Below are 22,925 nucleotides of genomic sequence, written 5' to 3'. Positions count from 1 at the left end.
CCCCATGAGGCCCTGAGTGGGCGCGTGCCTGCATTTCATCCAGCCGCTGCCCCGGGCTGTTGGCTTTTCTGAGCTGGCTGTCAGGGCTGGCTTGGGTGGACATGGCCACATCATTGGGCTCCTCATTTCTTCCCTCCAGAGGGAATGCTGGGTCTTTTTTTTTTTTGGAGAAGTCAGAGTCTGGACAAGGTTCCATGGTGGCACAGTGGTTAAAGCACACAGATACGCATCGGAAGGTCCTAAGTTGGAGCCCACTAGCCACTTGAAAGCACAAAGATACAGCAGTGTGTTTCTGTGAAGATTTACAGCCTTGGAAACCTGCTGCGGCAAGTTCTGTTCTGCTCTATGGAGTCGCTGTGAGTTGAAACCAACTTGCGGACAGTGGGTTTATTTATGTTTATGTTCTGAACACATTTTACCAAATGTCCGCTAGACCTGATGGAGTACGTACTTAACTGTGAGGTTCAGTCCTACGTTGGCATTGTACTTTGGCCTTTCTTTGGGGTTCTGTATCTACCATTCATCATGAGAGCAGCCAGGAGAATTAAGGCTGATTTCTGTCAGTTGCTTAGAGGGGATCATTAGCGTTGGGTCCATCCTCCTTGAAGAGTTTGTTCACTGGGATTGTTGGCTAAGGTAGGAGAGAACAGTTGGCAAGTGACGTAATGGTCCTCGCTTTTGCAATGTATTTCTAGAGGCTGAGTAGAGGCCAGGCTGGCTGCCTTGTTGAGATGTGGTACATGAAGGTGCTGATGGAGCTTGGCTCCTAGATACTGTTGGTCTAGAATTGGCTCCCAGCGTATTAGGTTAAGAAACAGACAAGATAGCTCCCTCCTTGTATGAAGTGCCAGGAAGCCCTGTGACTGTCCTAACTGTGCTCCCCTGCCCCAGGACCACAGTGGACTTCAGCTTCGGAGTAACACACCTGTGTTGTGATCACACCCTTCCTGCAGGTGCTTCTTGGTGGACACTTCTCCCAGTGCCCTGGGCCAGTCCTCAGTCACAGGTGTATAATTACGTATTGCTGTAAAGCCACTGGCTTCCCTGTCTGGAACAAGTTGTTTCGGTTATAAACAGGAGCCCTGGTAGCTCGGTGTGGGGTACGCTCTTGAAAAGATCGGCAGTTCAAACCCACTAGCCACTCTACGGGAAAAAGATGAAGCTGTGTGCTCCCATAAAGATTTATAACCTCGGAAATCCTGGGGAGTAGCTCTGCTGTGTTCTCTGAATTAGTTCAACAGCAGCAGGTTTATGTTAGAAACATGTGAAGAGTCTATAGTAGTTCCTAGCATTGCATAAAGCCACGATGGCTACAAAGCACGTATCCTCGTTCAGTGTAAGCCTGTTTTCATGAGCTCGTGAATTCACTTTCCTTGCTGCTGAGATTTCTATATTCAGAGTGGGGTTCTACACCCTTCAGTTTTTCTCAGAATTGTACCTTTTCCTGCCCCACCCTTTCAGGAATTGAGACGTTTCTCTTGCATTGACTAATAAATCCTGAGTGCCTTTATTTCTCATCTCCTATAAAGTGAAGTTAATGAACAATTTGCCCTAATACAAGGTATTATTGTCACCTCAGCTGTCTGGAGGCTACCTCCTGGTTTTCTGATGGATTATTTGTCAGGAAGTGACTCCTAACACGCCTGGTCCTGCAGCCCACCGAACCATCCCCCACTGCCGCGCCACATCATCATCATCATCGGGCGGTCATGCCACCCCCTACCCTGTGTGTGTCCTTCATACTGGCCACCCCATATCACGGATAAGGAAACTCATCTCAGAGGTGAAATGGCCCAGGGCTGCACAACTCATTCACGAGAGAGTCATGCAGTCAGCCCCAGCTCTCACTCCTCAACCCTTGTGTCACGGTCAGCTTCGGCGCTGGAAGGCTCCTCAGCTCCAGGACCTGGCTGAGTCTAGTTTGCTCCTCAACATCTCGGCCGTCCATCAAACCTCGTGTCAGCGCAGAGGCCAGGAGGGCCCCCCAGTATTCCTTGCTCCCCACTTCTGGGTCCTCCCTCTGCTTGTGTCAAGTATGTCATCGTTGACCCCCATCCTGCCGGTAGATTAGTGGAGGTGGAGTGGGGTGTGAGGGCTGCTGTCAGCTCAGTGTGTCTGTCTCTAACATGGTCCCCTCGAGAGCAGCCCTCTCCATGCTCTCCCTCTGCAGTAGTGCTCCTCAAAGTTTCTCTTCTCTGAAACCATCCAAAACCAGTATTTGTATAAAATAGAGTCCAAATGAAAAATTTAAAAAGACAGAGAAAATTTAAGCCCACATCTGATCACAAGATCCTACAATCAGGACAGAAGAGTTCCTCAGCTCTTCCTGATGGTGTCTGTCTGCTGCAGACTGTCTGTGCGCCTCAGACCACACTTGGACCAGAGCTTAGCAGGCAGGTGATCCAAGGCAGAACATGAGCGTCACTTCCTGGATCTGGAAGATGGAACCAGTGATGCTACAGATCGGCCAGCTGTGCCTCCTGGCTTAGTGTATGCCAAACTCTAAAATCAAGCACCGGCACACCACTTCTGACTCCTGGCGACCCCACGTGCACCAGCGTACAACCGTGCTCCACAGGGTGTTTGGTGGCTGCTTTTTGGAAGTTGATCGCATGGCTTTTGTGAACAACAATCTAAATATTCATGAGCTGATGAGTGAATTAGCCAAACAGCCCTGCAGAATCCATAGCCAGTGGAACAGTATTCAGGTATCAAAAGGAGGAGTTTTCCTGTATGGACGATGACTGGGGGCACCTAGAAACTAGGTTGCTAAGTCTCAGAAGCTGGACATAAAATATGATCACGTGTTGTATGATTTCATGTCTGTGAAATGTTCAGAAAAGCAGACCCACTGCTGGAGAGCCCACGCTGACTCGCAGCAGCCCACAGGGCAGGGTAGAGCTACCCAGGGTTTCTGAGACTGTTGATCGTTTCCCCACGGAGCCACTGAGGGGTAACAGAACCCACTAGGTCTCCTAGATGATGCCCACAACAGGCAAGTCCTTAGAGGCAGAAAGGAGATTTGGGGTTGCCAGAGGCTGGAGGACGGAGAAGTCGGGAATAACTTCATGGACACAAGATTGTTTTGGGGTGGGGAACAGGTTCCAAACTTCGGTGGTAGAAGGATACACAGCTCTGTGAATATGTACACTTTCAAAGAGTGGATTTTAATGGCATATGAATAATATCTCAATAAAAATGTAAAAGAAATGAAACCATTGTGTTGCATAATTTCATTGAGAGGTATGTTTCTATCTGGATTCCTCATACTGGAATACTGGGTCAAAGGGCAGATCCCCACATGCAGAGAGTTCCGGCAGCAGAGCTGTGCTCGGTGCCCTGCTGGTTTGATGGGGAGAGAGAGTCTCTGTGTCTGTTAGTGGGGGCCAGGAGTGAACCTGCTTCTCAAATAAGCCTTCATGGTCCGTCTGCATTTCGTTATCTGTGTGCTCTTTGGTCATATATTTGTCCCTGTTTTTGTATGATTGTGGGTCTTCTTTTTTTTTTCTTTTGTTCTCAATTTTTAGCAGTTCTTTATATGTTAAAATATGAGGGAGCTTCCAAAAACTTGTGAAAAAATGGAATGAAAAGATAATGGGATTTTTCCACAAATGTTTTGAAGCTTTCTCATATATGTAAGCACCACTTTGCCTCTGATACCTTAGAGATAATTTTTTCAACGTTTAATTTTTATTAGTTCCACCACATTTAATAGTTTTCCTTATTGTTTCTGGATTTTTAATCACAGATTGGAAACCTTTCCCTATCCACCGCTTGTGTGTAAAAGGAATCCAACTCTGCTTTCTCCTGGAATGTTTTCATTCTCTAGATGTAGGCCTCTGCTCCTTTTGCAATGCCTCCTGGTAAACAGTGTTAGAAACGGATCTATGTTTGTTCTTTTAACCTGTTGCCCCTACTTTTTGAGAAAGGGTGAAAAGAAGACCAAGTATCACTTTTTGTTTAAATGTCTGTTTTTAAGTGTTTCTGGGTTGGTATTGACGTTTCAGGCCACAAACAGTGAGTAAGGGGCTACAGAGGAGACGCAGCCCATCCTCCTTAGTTATCCTGCCCTTAGCCAGTCTGGCTGTAACCTCGGGGCTAACTCTGTCCTTTCCCTTCTAGGTGAATGAACTGGATGGCATTCCGTTGATCCTGGACAGCTGCAGCATTGATGACAGCAACCCTTGTATCCTCGCTCTGAGTCCCTGAGTTGTCAGCCACACCCAGGGGCCTGCGCGGCACCTTTCTCTTCCCAGGCCGGCTTCTTCCTGAGAAGGAAACCACTTTCAGGACGTTAAGGTGCTGAAGTTTCAATCCCGTAAACTCTGCAATATAAGTGAGCTAAGTTTTTCAGTCTAGCTGTTCGGCCTCTTTCTAAGAACGAATCACTTTCGTGATGTTATGGTGCTGAAATACTGCTCCCGTAAATGTTGCAATATAGTGAGCTAGGTTTTTCAAAGTCCGTTGAATATTCCAAACCAGCATACTTCTAAAAGATGCTCTGAAGTCTGGAGGCTGAGACAGCTTACCCATGGCCCCTGGGATGCATCTTTCTTTGTCATTTTTCTGGGCTGTGTCTGTGGCTCTGGACAACATGGAAAGAGGTTTAGGCTTTTCATGGTGGAGATTGAGTATCTAGTCTTGGGACCAACTCCGGGGCTGCAGAGAAGCGGAAGGCCGTCTCTCCCTTCAGCAGGAGGAGCAGCAGTGTTGTGGTGTGGAGTTCGTGTTCTTGTGTGACCGTTTGCTGCTGATGCCCGGAGCTGTTGACTCCTGCCCTTTCCTGGGCTGGCCCTCCTGGCTGGTGGTTGTCCTCCAAGAATTCGCGTATTCCCTACTGGGTAACCGAACAGCCTCCCTGTAATGTAACATGTGCATCTGATCCAGTGATGAGCAGCCAGGGACCCAGGGCAGCCTGTGTAGTTGGAAAGACCACCTGTTTACTTGGTGATTTCCTGAGTCTCCCTGGGGAGTGTGAAGCTTGGCCTGGGGCCTTCTCTGGGAATTGCATGGCCTCGAGCTAAAGGCGTGAGAGAGGTGAGCTAGTCCATTGTAAGGACTCTGGGGCTATAACCCACGCCAGGAAGCAGTGAGGGCCCAGCTGAAAACTGGGAATGCAGGGAGGAACATTCTGAAATACCTTCCCTCACTGTGGCCTTTGTCACAGAGATAGAGCAGATTACAAAAACCAAAAACTGTTTCAGAATAAGTAGGTAGAGAAATGCTTGTCTTATGTCTTTTGTCTGATTAGCAGTAGAAAATAAACCTCTTGTTTTAAGGGGCACAGCAGCTGGTAAGCCCCGTCGTGCGTGGCCGAGGGCCGGGCCTCAGGAGGCTCTCCTTCGTGGGGGCAGAGTTGGCTCCCTGCACTGCCTTAGTGAGTGTGTGAGTCGTACTTCCTAGAAAAGGAGAAAGAAAAAGAGTTATTAAGGACAAAAGAAAGTCACCATGTGTACATTTTTGTTCCCTGAATTGACCTATTGTAAAGAGGTTTTCATTGCTAGTGTTTGTCTTTTAAACAAAAACCAAGACATAGCACATTGTTCAGGCTGAATTTGAGTCCCTTCCAGTCTTTTCCTGTGCTGCCCTCCTTCCCAGGTATCCATCCATTCATTCACTTCTTCATGAAATATTTATTCAGTACCCTGTTGTCAGGAGCCGTTGAGTTTATTCTGACATGCAGCAACCTGATGTGACAGAGTAGAACTGCCCCATCGAGTTTCCTAACCTGTCATCTCTACGGGATCTGATCACCTGGTCTTTCTACGGAGCCGCTGAGTGGGTTCAGCCCATGGCACCAGCAGCGCTATGTGAGGTTCTTATCATCCCTGTTTTACACATTTTACACGGCTCTGTGTGATGGTCCCATTTTACACATGCATGGAAAGAAGCTGAGAGGCTGGTACCTGTCTGAAGGTCAGAGCCAGAATGTGAACGGGTGTCTGCCTGATCCTTAGCCATTTCCTGTCCTACTCCGTTTAGGCACGGGACGGATGCAGAGAACCACCCAATGTATTCCGGTAGTTGAGACATTACTCAGAATTATTACAGATTTCTTTTAAATTATGCAGGTAGGTGTTTTTCATAATACAGTAAAGCATTTGCAAGACCCTAGAACAGTCTCTGAATCACTCAGAAAGGATAAAATGTTAAGTATGTTTAGAGTTCTGTGTATTAACATCCTTTGGAATTTCATTCACTCAATCCTAGCAGCCTTTGTTGTTGGTAATGCGTTCAAGTCGGTTCTGATGCATGTTGACCCTTTAGCAGGACAGAATGACACCTTGCCTGGCCCTGGCCATCCTCACAGTTAATGATGACGCTCCATCCCATTGTCCTTGTCACTGTGTCAGTCTATCTCGTTGGGGCGCGTGCTCTCTTTTTGCTGACCCTCCACTTGACTAAGCATGATGTCTACTGACCCCACCTGATGATAATACGTGTCCAAAGTACGTGAGACAAAGTCTGGCCATCCAGGCTTCTAAGGAGCACTCTGGCTGTTCTTCCAACACAGATTTGTCTGTTCTTCTGGCAGGCCTTGGTACTTTTTAATATTCTCCTCCAACACCATAACTCAAATGCTCCTACGGTCTTCCTTAGTCACTGTCCAACTTTCACATGCATATGAGGCTGTTGAAAATGCAGTGGCTTGGGTCCGTCTTAACGACTGCAGTATTCTTGATATCATCACTCAAGTAAGTCCTTTCAACTTGTTTCTCTTCTGCTTTAAGACTACTATGACTGTTTTGGGTCATTTATAGTTTGCATATAAAAATTTTAGAAACAGTCAAATTGTACAGTCACAGCCAGTGGGCTCACACTGAAATTGCCATTAATAAAAATAATTTACTATGCCCTCCATATTGAGTTTATTTACTAAATTTTCATCTAAGTGCTGTTGACTCGGTTCCAACTTACAGTGACTGTGTTCTAGGGTTTCCAAGGAGCAACTGGTGGGTTTGAACTGCCAACCTTGTAGTTCACAGTCCAGTGCTGATCCTGCCACACCAGAAGTCTTATTTACTCATTTTCAGCTTATGTTCTGTTCTGTGCAATTCGTTAGTGCCATTACATGAATTTCACTCTGTGCTATTTTTGTAAACATTCATTTAAAAATATTTTTTTAATTTCTGTTGCTTTATTTTTGACTACTAGGTTATTTAGAAATCAATTTCTTAATTTCTAAGTAAATGCACATTTCCTAGTTACTGTATAGAGCTTGATTTCTAGAATACAAGCCACGTGGTCACCAGTGCCTGAGCTTTTGGAGGATTCTTGCTTCTCTGTTGTTCTCATGCTGGCCTAGGACCAGCTTTATGGGGCATGCTAAGATGTTTGCTAGAGCACCTCCCACACCCAGGAGCCACAGCCTGGGCCTGGCGTCATAGCAGTTTGCCTTTCAGTGTCTGAAATTCTTTCTGTCCTTGGAGTTTGCGCCGTTTTCAAATTGTGTCCCTGCGCTGTCATGCTAGAGCAGCTTCCGAGGGAGTGGAGCTGGGCGTGTGTTCTTTCGCTAATGACATTGCCTAGACCTTGGATACTGTCATTTCTCATCTTCCTAAAATTCAGTGGCGTTCAACACAGCCAAGTCACTTCCTTAGCACGCTGCTTTTTCATGACCCTGCCTGCTCTTGGTCTTTATGACTCCATCTCTTTTGTTGCTTCCTCTTCTTGAACACCAAATGCGTGGTAGCTAAGGACTCCTACTCCATATGCCAACTGCATCCTGTATAAATCTCTCTTCAGTGTTTAAATCGAATTTCTGAATGTTGGAGTATCCTTGGGCATTCCAGAACCTGGGAGCATCTGTCTCATTCTTCATTTTCTCCCTAAGTCACTTGACCATCCATCCATCCATCCATCCATCCATCCATCCATCCACTCACTGTTTACTGACATGTGTTACTGAGAAGTCTCAGACACTCTCAGGGCCCGTAGAAAGACAGGCCTGCAGGGAGCAACAGGTGCTGATGGCTTGGTCCAACATGGTAGCCGTGGAGGTGGTGAGATGCAGTCATAGTCCACAGATTTCCATGACTTTAAATAGCATCTGTCCACATGTGGCTCCCAAGTGTGTGTCTCAAAGGCAGACCTCTCATCTGAGTCTCAGACTTGTACATCCAACACCCCCATTGACATCCCAGACTTAACATGTCCAAAGTGAAGTTAAAATGTCCCTCCTCCAAAAGTTCCCCACTCTTTGCCAATAAAAGGGGGACTATTGCTGTTCCCCCAGCAAGGTGGATTGGCAATATGGCAGCATCAATGAGCTCAAACATGGCAACAGTTGTGAGGTTGGCCCAGGACCGGGCAGTGTTTCATTCTGTTGTGCAATAGAATCACTTTGAGTCGGTACTGACTCGATGGCACCTAACAACAACAACAGCAATCACTGTCCCCCAGTTCCTCAGGTCACAGACCTGGGTGTTGTCTGCGGTGCTTTGCTTTTTCTTCCTCCCACTTCAATTGTCACCAAGTTTGTTCATTCTACTTCCAGAATATATCCGAAAGCCCACCTTCCCCCAGCCCCAGTGTTGGTGTCCTGTCCAGACTCCATCCCTGTGGCCTGCCTTTCAGCAGTAGCTTCCTGACTCATCCTCTAGTTTCTGCTCTGTCCTCGGGCCAGTGATAATTCCCTTTCTGTCCTCTCAACACCAAAATTGGGTCATTTAGATAGGATCATTTTTCTCTGTTTCTGGCATGTCTTCCCCCATGACCCTGTTTCTTAGATCTTCAACTGCCCATTAGAGTAAACCCAGAGTCTTCCCAGTGTCCTACGAGGACCTGTGTGATCTGGCTTCTCCCATCTCTGCATTCTTGCCTAGTGGTTTTCTCCCCCTGTTCAGCATTCCCTAGCCACATGTACTTTTCTGGTTCTCCAGTATATCTAACTTCTCATCTGAAGGCGTTGATCATCTGTGCTGACCTTTTACTTGGGCTCCTTTTCCCCTGAGTAAGCTGTACTCGGGTCTGACTTCCTTTGTCTCTTATGCGGGAGGCCTTTCCTGAAGACTAGGTCTCTCCTGCCAGTCTCTCTCCAGAACCTGTCATGTGCCTTTGACTTCTCGCAGAGTCTGCGTCTAATCGAAGCTTGGTTACAGGTGCATCTAATTACCGTTTAGACTCCGTTCCATGAGAACAGGGACCCTGCATAGAGGAATCATCAGGCAAGCAGACAACTTGGGGAAGTATGTGTGAGGGCGTGTGTGTGTTTAGTCAGGTGGAGTTCTGAACACAAGATAGTTCTCCCATTGGCTCTTTGATTCTTTTGTGAATTAAATTAGCTTTATATAACAGTGATATTTCAAGTTTATTGGCTAATCATTCTTTTATCGTCTAATAATTAACAGCAGTCAAGATTTTATTGAGTTTTAATTTCAATATTTTGTGTTAAAGAGAAATTGATATTTTGTTGTTGTTTTTAAGCGCCATGAGGTCAATTCCAACTCATAGCGACCCTATAGCTGGTTTCCAAGGGGCAGCTGGTGAGTTTGAACCACTGACCTTGTGGTTAGCAGTTCAGTGCAGAAAGATGTGCTTAAATTAGTAATCACGGCTAATGCTATATATACATCAGTTCATTAAAAGGCCCCTGCTCCCCACCCGTCAGGGAACAATGGTGTAGTGACGGGAGTCTGTGATGAGGACTGTGAGAGACATTTCCACTTTTCAGGTTGTCCTGGGGGCTAAGGGACTTTGTCTATGTTGTTGCTGTAGCTGGGTGCCATCAAGTCAGTTTCAACTTGAAGGAAACCCTACCCCGGCCTGCCCCAGCTCACGGTGACTGCTGTGTTTGAACCCGTTGTGGCAACCACTGCCTCAGTTCATCTCACGGAGGATCTCGTTCTGGTTCTCCACTAACTCTCTGCTTTACCGAGCATGATAACCACCTCCAGGGACTGGGGCCTCCTGCTAAAATGCACAGACTACGTCATTATACTGGCTTCCAAAGAGCATTCCGGCGTTGGTTCTTCTGGCCTAATGAAACCACTGCTGCCGATTCCAACTGACAGCAAGCCTGTAGACAGAACGGGACTGCTCCAGAGAGTCCCTGGTCAGGCTTTACGGACACACTGCCTCATCTTTGTCCTCTGGGAGCGTGGGGTAGGTTCACCCCAACTCTTGAACCCCCTAGACCACCAGGACTCCTTGGGTTAACAGTCCACAGTATAGTCGTCGCCAGCGCCACAGCTTACTTGCAGCCACTCTTCCTCTCCCTGCTTCCTGGTCCACCTTTCACATGCATGGGAGGCTCCCTTCAGACTCTCCTGAGTCCTCAGTGACAGCCCTGCTTTAACACTTTAAAGGGATCTTTTGGAGACTTGCCCAGTGTAATATGTCATTGATTTTCTTGACCTCTGCTTCCACGGGCGTTGACAGTGGACCCAAGTAAAATACAATCTTTGACAATTTCACTCTTCTCTCCATTTATCATGATGCTGTTTATTGGCCCAATTATGAGAAATTTTGTTTTCTTCATTATGAAGTATAATCAGATTGATCGTCATCAATAAGTGTTTCAAGTCCTCGTCGCTTTCAGCAAACAACGTTGTGTCTTCTGCGTTAGCAATCACTGGCTGTTATTGAGTCTTTTAATCCATATGCTAAGGAGCTGTGGTAGCGTAGTGGTTATAAATCAGGCTGCTAATATCACGATCAGCAGTTCGAAACTACCAGCCGTTCCGTGGGAGAAAGATGAGGCTTTCTGCTGCTGTAAAGATTTACAGCCTTGGCAACCCTGTACAGGGTCGCTATGAGTCGGAACCGATTCCACGGCACATAACAACCACAATCCTTACGCTGCATGCTTCTTGGGCCGTTTGTTCATCATACACATTGAGAATAGTGAAAAGATACAACCCCAGCACATACATGTTAAACCACATAGTGTACCACTGTTCTGTTCAGACAACTGTCTCCTGGTCTGGGGACTTTAGGTTGGCACGTCAGAACACATGAGAACTGAAAAGTCGCCCCAGGACGGGGATGAGTGTAGGAGGTTACTATTCCATTTCTTAGCGTCCAGCGGGGACTTCCGATTCCAGGGAAGGCAGCGTCTCCAAGGGGATCGTCGCTGTGAAGGAAGACTCGAGTGCCTGGCTGCTGCCGTCCCAGGATCTGAGCCCAGCCAGTGCCCAGCTGCTCGTCCACCCCACTCACTCCTGGATCACCCACAGTAATGACACGGTAGCAGATGCCATCGGAAAATTCCAGCTCCACTCCCACAGTCCATCTCATACTCGTCAGTTTGTTGTGGCATTTTGTTGTTGTTGTGGTTTCCAAATAGAAACAGCTGAACTTTATTTGAAATGTTTTTTTTTTCGTTCTTTTTTGATCTCTGTTTCGATTGGTTGTCCTTGATGTGGGTTTTTTTCCCCATACTGCTTTTATTGGGGAGGGGTAGGATGAGCGTGTAAACAGGGTGTTGGATTTTTTTCTTTTCTTTTTCGTTCTTCCTTTTTTCTCGTTATCTTTTTGTGCAGCTAAAGGCCTCATTTAAGAGGAAATAAAGTTAATTTAGTACATCGATGTAACAAATCATAGGGACAACCATTAAACTGTCCTGAGGCTGGTACCGGGGAACAGCATCCGCTCTGGACCCAAGAGACCCAGATTCAAGTTCTGCCATCACTTTGAGTTTGGGCTTCATTGTCTGTAAAATGAGACCTTCACCCACAGGACCACAGTGACTGTGCAGCGCCAGCCTGTCACATGGTGTCTTCACAAATAGGTGTTCTTAATCCCTGTGAGAAACCCCTGGTTTTGTCCGGGGTTGTCCTGTGAGCTGCTGGAGAGACAGAAATAAACAGTATCACAGAACAGAGCCTCCATTACATTAGCATCCACAGCAGAGAGCACCCCTCCCCAATGCAGTGAGAGACGTGACTGTCCTTAATGGGGGACAGATGAACCCCCTACCACACACCATTGTCCTTGTGAAGTGCTGTGGAGTCAGTTCCGTTTGTAGTGACCTTGTATAGGGTTTCTGAGGAGCGGCTGGTGGGTTTGAACTGTGGACCCTGTGGTTAACAGTCCAGTGTTTATCCTACAGCGCTACACCAAGACCGTCTCACACCATTGTTGTTAAGTGCCATCGAGTCAGTTCCTACTCACAGTGACCCTGTGTAGTGTTTCCAAGGAGCAGCTCGTGAGCTTGAGCCACCAACCTTGCAGTTCAAACTGACCTTGCGGTCCAGGCCTTTATCCCACAGCCCCACACCGGCACTCTTACCATTGCAGAGAATATCTCAAGATGGATCCTAGACCTCAGTGTGAAGTACAAAAACCTTCTAGAAGAAGGCAAAGGTGTCTTAATTCAGGCACAAAAAGCCCAGCTCTGAAACACTCTCACAGACTTTGAGACTGATATTTGCATTACACATCTGACAAAGGACGCATCATGACACACAGGCAGGTCCTACCAAACAACAAAGGAAAAAGAAACAACACGCCCATGTTTTCTAACAAGCGACACCTGTAAGCCGCTTCAGAACAGGAAATCCAATCAGTCCGTACGCTCTAGAAAGGGCTCTCTTAACGTTAGTGATTGTTGCTGTTGGTAAATGCCATGTCATTGGTCCTGACATAGCAGCCTCATAGACAAAATAGGGAAATGACCACTAGACACCCATCAGAATGGCTAATAAAAGGATGGACAATAGCAAATGTTGGCATGGAGGAAATTTCCTATGTTGCTGGTGGGCATGGAAATGTATTGGATGGCACCAACTGACACTAACCCTATACCTAGGTGTGTCCCCTAGAATAACGAGTAACCAGGCCTGCCAGAAGACATGTACGCCAACACTCCTGGCCCGGCCCATTCGTACCATGGACCGTTGCTGCGTGTAACACTCCTGTGAGCAGAGGGCGCCGGAGTCATCCGTGTGCCATTCAAGAACAGGCTGCAGGAATAGATCCTGAGAGGGGTCAGAAGAGAGCCTCCCTTGATAGTGGACAAAGGAAGGGTCACGTGGACAGTCCACTCAGCCTAGCGCTGGGACCAGAGGACTGGGAGAAGTGTTGATGGCTTGTGGCTTGGTGCATCTTTCTGGTAGCTTCCATGGCTCTGGCTTTGAGCACCAGGCGACAAGGTCACCCCAGGCCTGCAGTCTCGCACACCCATCCACCTGCCCGCCAGTGAGTGGCTTGACTGCTCCAGGTGTATCCTCCGTGCACCATTTCCTGGTGGAAGTTCATCGGAGCAAATGGCAATAAACCCTTGTGCCCCGCTCAGCCCTGTCTTCACGCAGGAAGTGTGCTGGTGGTAACGGGAGCAGCTCCCACGGTCTCTGAGTTGTCACCAGAGCAGCCCTGCTTTAAGATAACAACACGGAATGCTCTTCATTTGACTCCCGCCTGCATCTCTGTCATCCAGTCCTGTTCCTCAGAGAGCCTGCCCACATCACTAGCTTGCCCGTGTTCCTGAGAAATGGTTAACCTGGATTACTGGGAATACAGACCGACACAGGGAAAACATTAGCAGTCTGGGCCTAAGTGATCCCACCGCACTAGGCTTTCGAAACAGCTGTAAGTTTACTGTCCTAAGAAACTAATTTTTTAAAATTTTTGAAACTGCAGGAAGCTCTGTGAGATGTTTGTTGTAGGAAATCATTTTCACATCACCCAGCTGCCAGGCTCTCTCCAGCGTCAGCAGGCCAAGACAGGAATGAGAGCTTGCCTGGCGTGATAGTGTATTTCAGAAATTGCCTATCTGATGGGCACGGCTAGGCAGTAAAGCACCAAGCCTCCAACAGCGTCCAGCCCACGTGCCCAGCAGCGTCCTAACGGCTGCTCTCTGGGCTTTTTTAAACGGCCTCAGCTCACCAGGCAGAGGACATCCTTACTGCTCCCTAGTGACATCTCCCCTGGGCCCCAGGCGGCCTGCACAAAACAAGACAAGACCCTCCTCCATTGACTCAGTGCCCCCCTTGAGGATAGAGTAGAAGTGCCCTGTAGGGTTGCCAAGGCTGTAAGTCCTCCGCAGAGGCAGCCGTCCACTGCATTTCTCTCATGATGCAGATGGTGGGTTACAACCAGCCACCTTCTGGGTAGTAGTACTTTAACTACTGGACCACCAGGGCTCCTGCTCCCCTCCAACCCCTACCCCACCCCAATCATCAAAGCTGTCCTAGAGGGTCCAAGGGATGCTCTTATTGAAAACTTTTTTTTAATGCTTTATTGTGAATTATGTGATAGTTTAAGGAACTCTGGTAGCGTAGTGGTTATGAATCGGGCTGCGAACCACAAGGTCAGCAGTTCGAAACTACCAGCTATTCTGTGGGAGAAAGATGAGGCTTTCTGCTCCTGTAAAGATTTACTACTTCGGAAACCCTGTACAGGGTCACTGTAAGTCGGAACCAAGTCCACGGCACATAACAACAACAACAACGTGATAGTTTACATGGGAGAACATTAATTTTACATTCATCCTATCGTATATCATTTCATTGCCATGGTTACAATCCCCTCCATGCGTCATCAACCAAACAAAGGGTATAACCCCGCAAGCCTGCCCCCTGGTCGTCAGCACACAGCCCCTCTCCCTCTCTGGATCTAAAGTCCCTAGCCGCTCCATCTCTCCACGTCATCGTCTCTGCCTCCATCTCTGGCATCACTGCTTCTCTGGGTAGGGTCCCGCACTCTGCTCTTCTCCTTTGATGGTCCCAGGGACCTCCGCTCCTAGACTGCAAAGTTAATCACTCCCCTCCCTTTTCTACAAAATGCCTACCTTTACATTTCCAACCCTCACAATCAGTCCTGATAACAGTTATTCATTATTGTATCTCAAGAGACCAATCCCCATCTCCTTTCATCAGCCCCACCCAGACATATTGTGATACTACTCAGTGGAAATTCCACCTTCCTCTACACCCTCTGCATCTAGGCTCCCTCCTGAAAGCTTGTAAGCCAGTAACTTGCCTTTGTAGCCCCTCCTACTTTGGGTAGCCAATGTCTAAGTTGCCCATCCCTGTCTACCCTGTGTATGGAGGGGATGGGAATGATCCTCACTGTAAGGACTTGTTCCCTCTTTTGAGCTACTGCATCCATAGGTGTAGGTCAAGTTCATCCAATTGGATCAGTTTACTGTTTTTCTCCTGTCTTGTTCTTCTAGTTGAGCTCTGATCATCCAGTCATTGAAGCCAGGTTAAGTGGGTATTATCTACAGTGTGGGTGTTCTTATGTGATACGAGTGAAGCCTTACAGAACAGATCATCAGTTTTACGTTCCACACCTCAGACCCCCCGTTTCTCTGAGGGACTGCCCCCCTCTGTGGTGCTGCTCTCCCACTCCTCCTCATCTCCATTGCTTCTGAACTTTGTCCTTAGGTAAACGCTGCCCTTTTGCTCTTGTTTGGTTGTGTGGACGTCACTAGTGTTGGCATTCCACCTGTGCACTTAACCTATTGTTTGACTGAAAATAGAACCACAGGGGTGAGGTCAGTTCCAGAGCTGAAGGGTGACCAGGAGCTCGTCTCCAGGTTCCTCCAGTCTCTGCGTGAACAGTATGCCTGTCTTTAGTGTATGATTTTGAGTTTTGGTGCATACTTTCTCCCGCTCTATCCAGGACCTTCTAATGGGCTTCCTTTCTTAGCAGTTGTTGTTGGTAGCTGGGCACCGTCTAGTTCTTCTGGTCTCAAGGTCGTGAAGCCTGATGTTCACGTGGTCTGTAGTCCATTGGACTGAGTGTCCACACATCTTCAGCGTTCATCAGTCTCTTCCTTCTGATCAGCAAGAGACCAGCAGTTGCTCCGTAGATGGCCACTCATGGGCTCTCAAGGCCCCAGTTGCTACTCAGCAAAGTTGGATGTGTAGAGTGTTTTGTGTGTGGACTGTGTTAGGGCGATTGACTGTGTTGGCCCCCAACACTGTGGTCCTGAGCCCCGAGGCCCAGCAGGTCATTCGTATGTGGTAATGTCTAAGACATCATTTTAATCTTGACCCCTGTGTACCCTACCACCTTCATGGGTATGTTTACGGTACAGGTAAATCCCCGTGTACAAACATCCTCTGTCACACCTTTCTGTCTCTCTGGGTTCGCTTCCAGTCCCCCTCCCAGCCCTTCTCACTGACACTTTCATTTTAAAAGAGCTAGCTTAATTTAGAATGGACGAAAATGTGGCTGCCACATAGGACGTGTGCACAGGCCTCCCTGGCTTCAGAAATCTGATTGTTATTTGGATGTATACATTTCCTGCTAAAGTCGGTTGTGTTAATTTGTCTTTCTGCGTTGGTGGTGTTTGTTCAACAGTGCAGTGATTTTGGGGTATGCACAGGGAGTTAATAGCTCACTGGATTCTAGTGCCTGTGAAATACCACTAGAATCCACACAGATTTTGTAAGCCATGAGGGGCCAGGGAGCATTTTTCAGGTAGTCCTGACTCATTTCAAATGTAGCAGTGACCTAGAAGGGTCTGGTCAGCTTTGCTGCTTGCCCCGCCCGTTCAGTGGGGACTCCTGGGCTGCTTTATTCTGAGACGTCACTCCTAGAAGGCGGGTGGTAGGTTCTACTTACTCTCCTCGGTCCAGCAGAGTGGAACATGAGCGTGTGTTGGACGTGTGTCCGGCTCCTCCTGCGGGCTCAGTGAGCAGGCATCATAAGGTGGAGTCCTCAGTCCAGTGCATAGGAAAGATGCGGCCCCTACTCCAAGTCCTACCGGGAAGAAGCTCTGCCCGCACCACACTCAAGACTCAGAGCCCAGGGATACATGGCCGCCCCCGGAACTGGGAGGAAGTGTGAAGGCTGGCTTTCCTCTGGGCTGGACGGCTTGACTGGTGCCAGATAAAAGATCTTCCTTATCCTAATAGTTTTGTGAGCCCACAGATGATAGTTAAAAATAAGAACACATAAAAATAAAGCCCACCTGGAGTTGGCGATGGAAGTGCCCTACTAGCCCTTATGTTCCTGGGCCAGAAAGTCACCTCAGCTGTCGGTCCAATGAACTGCTGATTCCACCAGCTCCATCGAGGTCCGGGCAGTGCGTTGTGAGCTGTTGAGAAAGCCAAAGCCTGTTTGGGTGTGGTGGTGGTGTGCTGTCCAGTCACTTCTGACTCCATGGGCCTTATGGGGTCCGAGGCGGCCATCTTTATCACACTGCTGGGTCTCTCCCACAGAGCAGCTGGTGGGATCGAACCATTGCTAGAAGTAGCAGCTCCGCACCAGGACTCCTTGTTGTAGATGGGAAGTTGGGCAGGCATGTGCTTGAAAAAAGCCTCATGGCAAGCAGTATCCTGGGAAAAGAACACCAAGAAGGGGGGCCTACCCCCACACTTGAGATTCTTCACGAGTGTTTGGAATCTCGCCTTCATTTTTAGTATGTGGCCGAGGTTTCTTTTCAAGAAAGCTCACAGAAGGATCACATGGTTGCACATTCTGGTTGAGGATGGGGAAGTGGAGGATAAGAGCCTCTGTCTTCCTTCCTAAAGCACTCATAGGTGCTAGAAAGCTCTTGTGTTGATCTTTGCTCTGGATGCAGTTAGAGAGCATTAGAAACTCCAATGTGTGTTCATGATGAAAAGGATGATGCATGCCCAGCCTCTCCTTCCTGCTGGACTTCTGATACAGAAAAGGAACCAACAGCATGTCAGACATCTTAGGAGACAGTGCCACACAATTCAGAAGAGTCTTGGGGGTTCTAACTCTCAGCAACTATCTGAGTTCTCTACTGCCACAACAGCAGAAATACTACAAGGGGATGATTTCAGCAACATTTATTCTCTCAAGTTTAGCGGTCTGAATTCAGAGCGTTGGTTGTGGACAAAGATGTTCTCCTTTCAGCATCTGTAAGCCCAGCATTCCTCGGAGCTCTCCATGTGTCTTGGTATCAATCTTTCCCTGAATCAGAGGGTGCGCTGCACTCCCGGCTCTTCTGATTGGGTGACTGCAGGCCCCTCCTTCTCCGCTCACTTCTCTCTCCTTTCATCTCGGTCAGATCAATCATTCCCCTAGATCAGGGTTGTGAGGGGATTACCATCTTAGGCCTCTTGTTGGTTTATCACATTAGATCGCATCCTGGGGGACCCCCACGTAACTGCCAGACCACTGAGAATTGTGAGCCAGCCTAGTTTGCACACGTTTTGGGGAGATACAATTCAGTCCATGACAGGGACCCTACAGGACAGACCAGAACTGCTCAGTGGGCCGTGACCTTTGTGGGCACAGACCACCGCATCGTTCTTCCTCCGCATTTTGTGGGTTTCAACTACCAACCTTTCTGTTCGCAGCCAGCGTTCCGGGGCTCCGTGGTAATGCGAGGCTGCTGTCAAAAGTAGTCGTTCCAGTTTACACTCCTGCCAGCCGTAAGAGCTTTCTTTATGGGCTTGCCGACACTGGATGGCAATTTTAAAAATTATTGCCATTCTGATGAACAAATATATTATCGTGATTTTAATTTCTTTAATTGTTTAGCAAGTTTTTATGTCTTGACTATTTCATGAAGAATTCATTCAAGTTTTTTGCCTTAATTTTTGTTGAATTTTCTGTCTTTTAAAAAAATTAGTCAATTCATAGGATTTCTTTCTATAGTCAGCATGAGAGAGAATTCTTTGTTCAGACTCTTGTTAACAGCGTCTCTCACAACTTGCGGCTGCTGTTGTACTTTGTTTATGGAATCTGTTTTAGTAGTAATATTCACTGAGGCCTAAAATGCACAGATGTGAATTCTGTGTCTCAACCATGTGTTTAATCACGCCCCTACCCAGTCAGGCTTTCCCTAGAAGGGACCTCGGATCGAACCTCTGTGGTGTTTGAATGAATCAAGAGTTTGCAGTTGTAATGTTCTTCTCACATACTTTGGACATGTGCTCAGGAGGGACCAGTCCCTGGAGAAGGACATCGTGCTTGCTGAAGTCAAGGGTCAGTGAGCACCACCACCTCCCTGGTCCCACTGCAGGCAGGAGAGAGTTTGCTCAGTGAGTATCCGTGTTTCTGTGTCTGTTCCATCACCTGGCTACCCTCTCCCCACCGACTCCTACAGGGCCGGGGAAGAGACGGGCAGCATGACTGTGAGGCCAGTAGAGCAGACCATCTCCAGGTGACCAGTGACCAGTGTGACCTGGCCGTGACAGTGAAAACAACCGCTCAGACCCTCTGTACTCAGGATGAGAAAGCAAGCTGGCTTCTCATATCTGCTGTGTGACTTGTTTATTATACAAACTGCCTCAAGTGCCACACACTTGGTGTCTGTCCTGTGATCCTTCATGTCTTAGAACTGCTGGGGACCCTTGGCTGTCCTTTACTGATTTTGAGATGTCATTAATGTGAGGCCAGCCCTTGTCTTCTGTCATCTAGGAAGGATTACTAACCTTTTCCACCCTGAATTTGAATTCGTTCATTTTGAATTTGATGAATTTGAATCGGAGTGTACATTAGCTCATGGCAGAGGTAGTTTTGACAGAGCTAAGCACTGACTGGCATCTGCAAATTTCCTTTAGGATATCTGAAGGGAAAGGGGCCCTCCACCCCGGACCGTCGAGCCTGCTGTGGGTTGTGTTGGGTGGCTGCGCTCTGGGCCAGTGGCTGTGTTGCCAGTCCTGAGCCTGGCTCTACTGCTTGAAAGTCCTGTATCCTTGGACATCTGCTTAAACTCCTGGGTCTTTGCTTTCTCATCTGTGACGTGAGGATCATGAACGGTGGTATCCACCGTGTAGGATTGTGGGAGAATGTCGTAATTCTGTGAAGTGCTTATCAGAACAGCGAAGCCGTGACGCCAGAAACTCCGTGGTGTTGAGTCGATTCCAACTCCGAAGGGTTGACAGGGCAGTGAGTCCACCCACACAGTGTCCTCCCGCAGACACTGACCTTTTGGTTAGAAGTTGAGCACTGTAGTACTGAGCCACCAAGCTTGCCAGCTCCATGATTACACGAGAAGCGCTGTTCTCGTCTCTGTAACTACTGTTACTAGTTTTGGTGATAAACTGGCAATCCGTATCATTGATTTTGGCAGGCGTGAGAGGTGTTCATTACGAAACTGCTTTCCCCGAAGGTGGCGTGGTGGTGTCCATGGACAGAGAGCCATTTGAGCTAGCTTGTGATCCGATCATACTTGTATCCCAAGGAGTACAGATGCTGGATAAACACCCTCCTGCCTGGCAGGTGGGGCCAGCAGCTGCCTGGGTGCTTCTACTGGGTCTCCAGCAGCCTCCAGGGAGTTCCGGTCAGTCCGCTCAGCCAGTACCCTCCTGGCCGCGACCCTTGGATTTGAGTGGAAACAGTCGGGGAATTGGTGTAAGAGGTGATTGTTTCCATAATGTCCCCCCACCAAGGCGAGGGCTGACGTGTACCCTTCCAACCCAGATTGGTACTGCCTCCCCTCCCCACTTTATAAGGAGGATGAAACCAGGCCCCAAGATGACGTTCACTCTTCAAAATGTGACTCCTTGTCTGCGTGCCAGGAATCACAGAGACCAGTAAGGAGGGGTGGGAGATGGGTCCTGGGGCGGTGGGGGAGCGGGGGAGTCTTGTGGTGGAGGATTGCCGGTGCCCCAGTCATTGAAGGGCTACTTCACACGGACACCCTGCTAAGCCTCCTCTGTCCAGCGTCTCCACCGTGACCCTGAGCAGAGTCGGCTCTGTGACCCAGATGCAGATGGGAGGACTCCCATGGCCCCAAGGCCTTTGCTGTGGTCGGAGTCAGAAGTGGTCTTGGTTGTTTGTGATCCTGGAACCTGTTGTGTAGCCTCGCTGCCAGACTGTGACTGCTGTGTGCCACGCTCTGCTTTCAAGTGGTCAGGAAAGTGATTCCAGAACACGTCATGGACAAAATTAGTCTCCGTGCCTCAGGCCCCTTTACCGCCAAAACAGCCCATGGATGTGAGGTACCTGCGCATGGCTGTTGCGTGGCCACAGAGCCTTTGGAGTGGGAAGTCCCGGAAGTGACTCCGTGGGGCTGGGCAGGGAGGAACCCGCTTGCTGTCACCTCACTGCCGAGCACACAGCTGGGGCACAGTGGCAGCGGCCGGCAGTTACACTCTGCTAATCTTAGATGCATGTGTTATGAACATCTGGCACTTGTAAGTGGTGTCCGCCCTCATGAGGACACTAAGGAGACAGTGCTGATTCGGCCTCCCATCTCTCCCTGTGAAAGGAGCTGTGCCGACAAGGAAGAGAGACGGTGGCCTTTCAGTGCGGAGCTGAGAGATGGCCCGAGACAGCAGTGCTCTAGTTGACAAAACTCCAGTGGGCTGACGGGGGCCTTGGGCCGACTTCCTTTCACCATGTGGAGGCCAGGAGGATGGCCTTGGCTTTGAGGGGAGCGGGGTTTCTACCTGGGCTGGGAAGACTGAGGACTCTGTTCTTCCTGGCAGCACACATTGAGCTACAAGCAATTAGAGGAACATGACCTGTGACTGGCAAATCTGGCAGTTATGTGTCTCCCCGCCCTCTTCTATTAATGTTTGTAACCACTTCCAGTGTCGGCAGTTAGCCATTAACTGATAAATTAGAGGGCGCACACACGTGGTGGCTTTAGCCTGCATGGTGAAATTCTGCTAGTCCGCACTGTGACGGTCGGACCACAGATGTTCTTTCGTATTAAAATACAAAACGCAGCGGGAAACTAGATCCTAGCTAGCCCAGCAATTTGGAGAGGGCTGAGGGAGCCCAGCTGGGTGGTTTGTGGTGGATCCAGATTGTGGCACCGCTGGTGGGTGGGGACCCCGGGCAGCATGTGCACCAGGAGGACCCCGTGCACGAAGTGGGGCTGACAGAAACGTGGACTAAGAACTAGAGAGTTTTAGACCCCATGAAAGCAGAAGCAGCGTAAATAGACAGCGCCAGCCGGCTAACTGTACAGACACGCCTGGGGCTACTGTGTGAAGGAGTGGAGACTGTTTTCAAGTTCAGTTCTCCCACAGGGTCTCTTTAGCCTGGCCCCTCCCCACTCGGTCTTCAGAGGTAGGTCACCACCCTCTGCTGCCCACAACGCTGTAGGTTCTGTCTTCGCTACCAAAGAGCTTCCAGTCTGAGGGCTTTTTTCTTCCCGGATTTTGACCTACACAGCCTCTGCTCTGACTCATGAGCAGAAATAGGGATCCTAGGCTGTAGGGTGGAAATGCTTTTGTAGAGAGCAGGACAGAGAGACACAGTAGGTCCTGTGTGCGGTGGGCCCACCGGGGCCACCCCACCCAACCCCTCCTGAGGCCTGTTACATGCGTGGTGGGAGCGAGGCAGAGCCCCAGAGCCTGTCCCATGGTCCTCTTCCTCCCCTCAGCTGCCATTAACCGGCATACACACAGTACTTGGGTTCCCACAGTAGGGCGAAATTTTTTTTTTTTGTAAGTTTTTATTGTGAATTGAGTGAGTTTACACGGGGGAACATCAGTTTTATACTCATCATTTCATTACAATGATTACAGTGTTCTCCGTGCATCATCATTCAACAGTATTTGCTTCTATTCCCTCTGGGTTTTTATTGTTGTTGTTTGGTTAGGGGGTGTTTTTTTGGCGGGGGGTGGGGGGGTGAGAATGTACACAAAAGCACTTAGGAATGTATAATCATTTAAACAACCAAAAGGCACATTCTGCAAGCCTGCCTCCTGGCTGCCAGCAGCTGGCTGCCAGCACACAGCCTTTCTCTTCCCATGAGTCTAGAATCCTCAGCTGCTCTCTCTCTCCATGTCCCCATCTCTGCCTCCATCTCTGGTGTCGCTGCTTCTCTGGATAGGGTCCCACATTCTGCTCGTGCTCTTCTCCCTTGATGGTTTTATGGTCCTCTGCTCCTGGACAGTAAGGTTAACTACTCCCTCCTTTTTATTTTAAGGAGCTCTGGTAGCGTAGTGGTTACGAATCGGGCTGCAAACCGCAAGGTCGGTAGTTCTAAACTACCAGCTGTTCGCAGGAGAAAGATGAGGCTTTCTGCTGCCATAAAGATTTACAGCCTCGGAAACCCTGTACAGGGTCACTATGAGTCAGAACCAACCCATGAC

General features: G+C 48.6%; 1 protein-coding gene across 1 annotated transcript in view; it reads left to right on the top strand.

Annotated features, from left to right (window-relative positions):
- ATXN10 (ataxin 10) overlaps positions 1 to 22,925 on the top strand; it is a 180,944-nt gene that overhangs the window by 144,535 nt on the left and 13,484 nt on the right. Inside the window, exon 10 of the mRNA XM_006866892.1 lies at positions 4,123 to 4,186. Coding sequence (XP_006866954.1) covers positions 4,123 to 4,186 — 64 coding nt within the window. The remainder of the gene's footprint in view (positions 1 to 4,122; positions 4,187 to 22,925) is intronic.

Source organism: Chrysochloris asiatica, unplaced genomic scaffold, assembly GCF_000296735.1.
Source record: "Chrysochloris asiatica unplaced genomic scaffold, ChrAsi1.0 scaffold00097, whole genome shotgun sequence".
Lineage (NCBI taxonomy): Eukaryota > Metazoa > Chordata > Mammalia > Afrosoricida > Chrysochloridae > Chrysochloris > Chrysochloris asiatica.
Note: the sequence above shows the minus strand (reverse complement) of the source record. Positions and strands in the feature narration are given on the sequence as shown.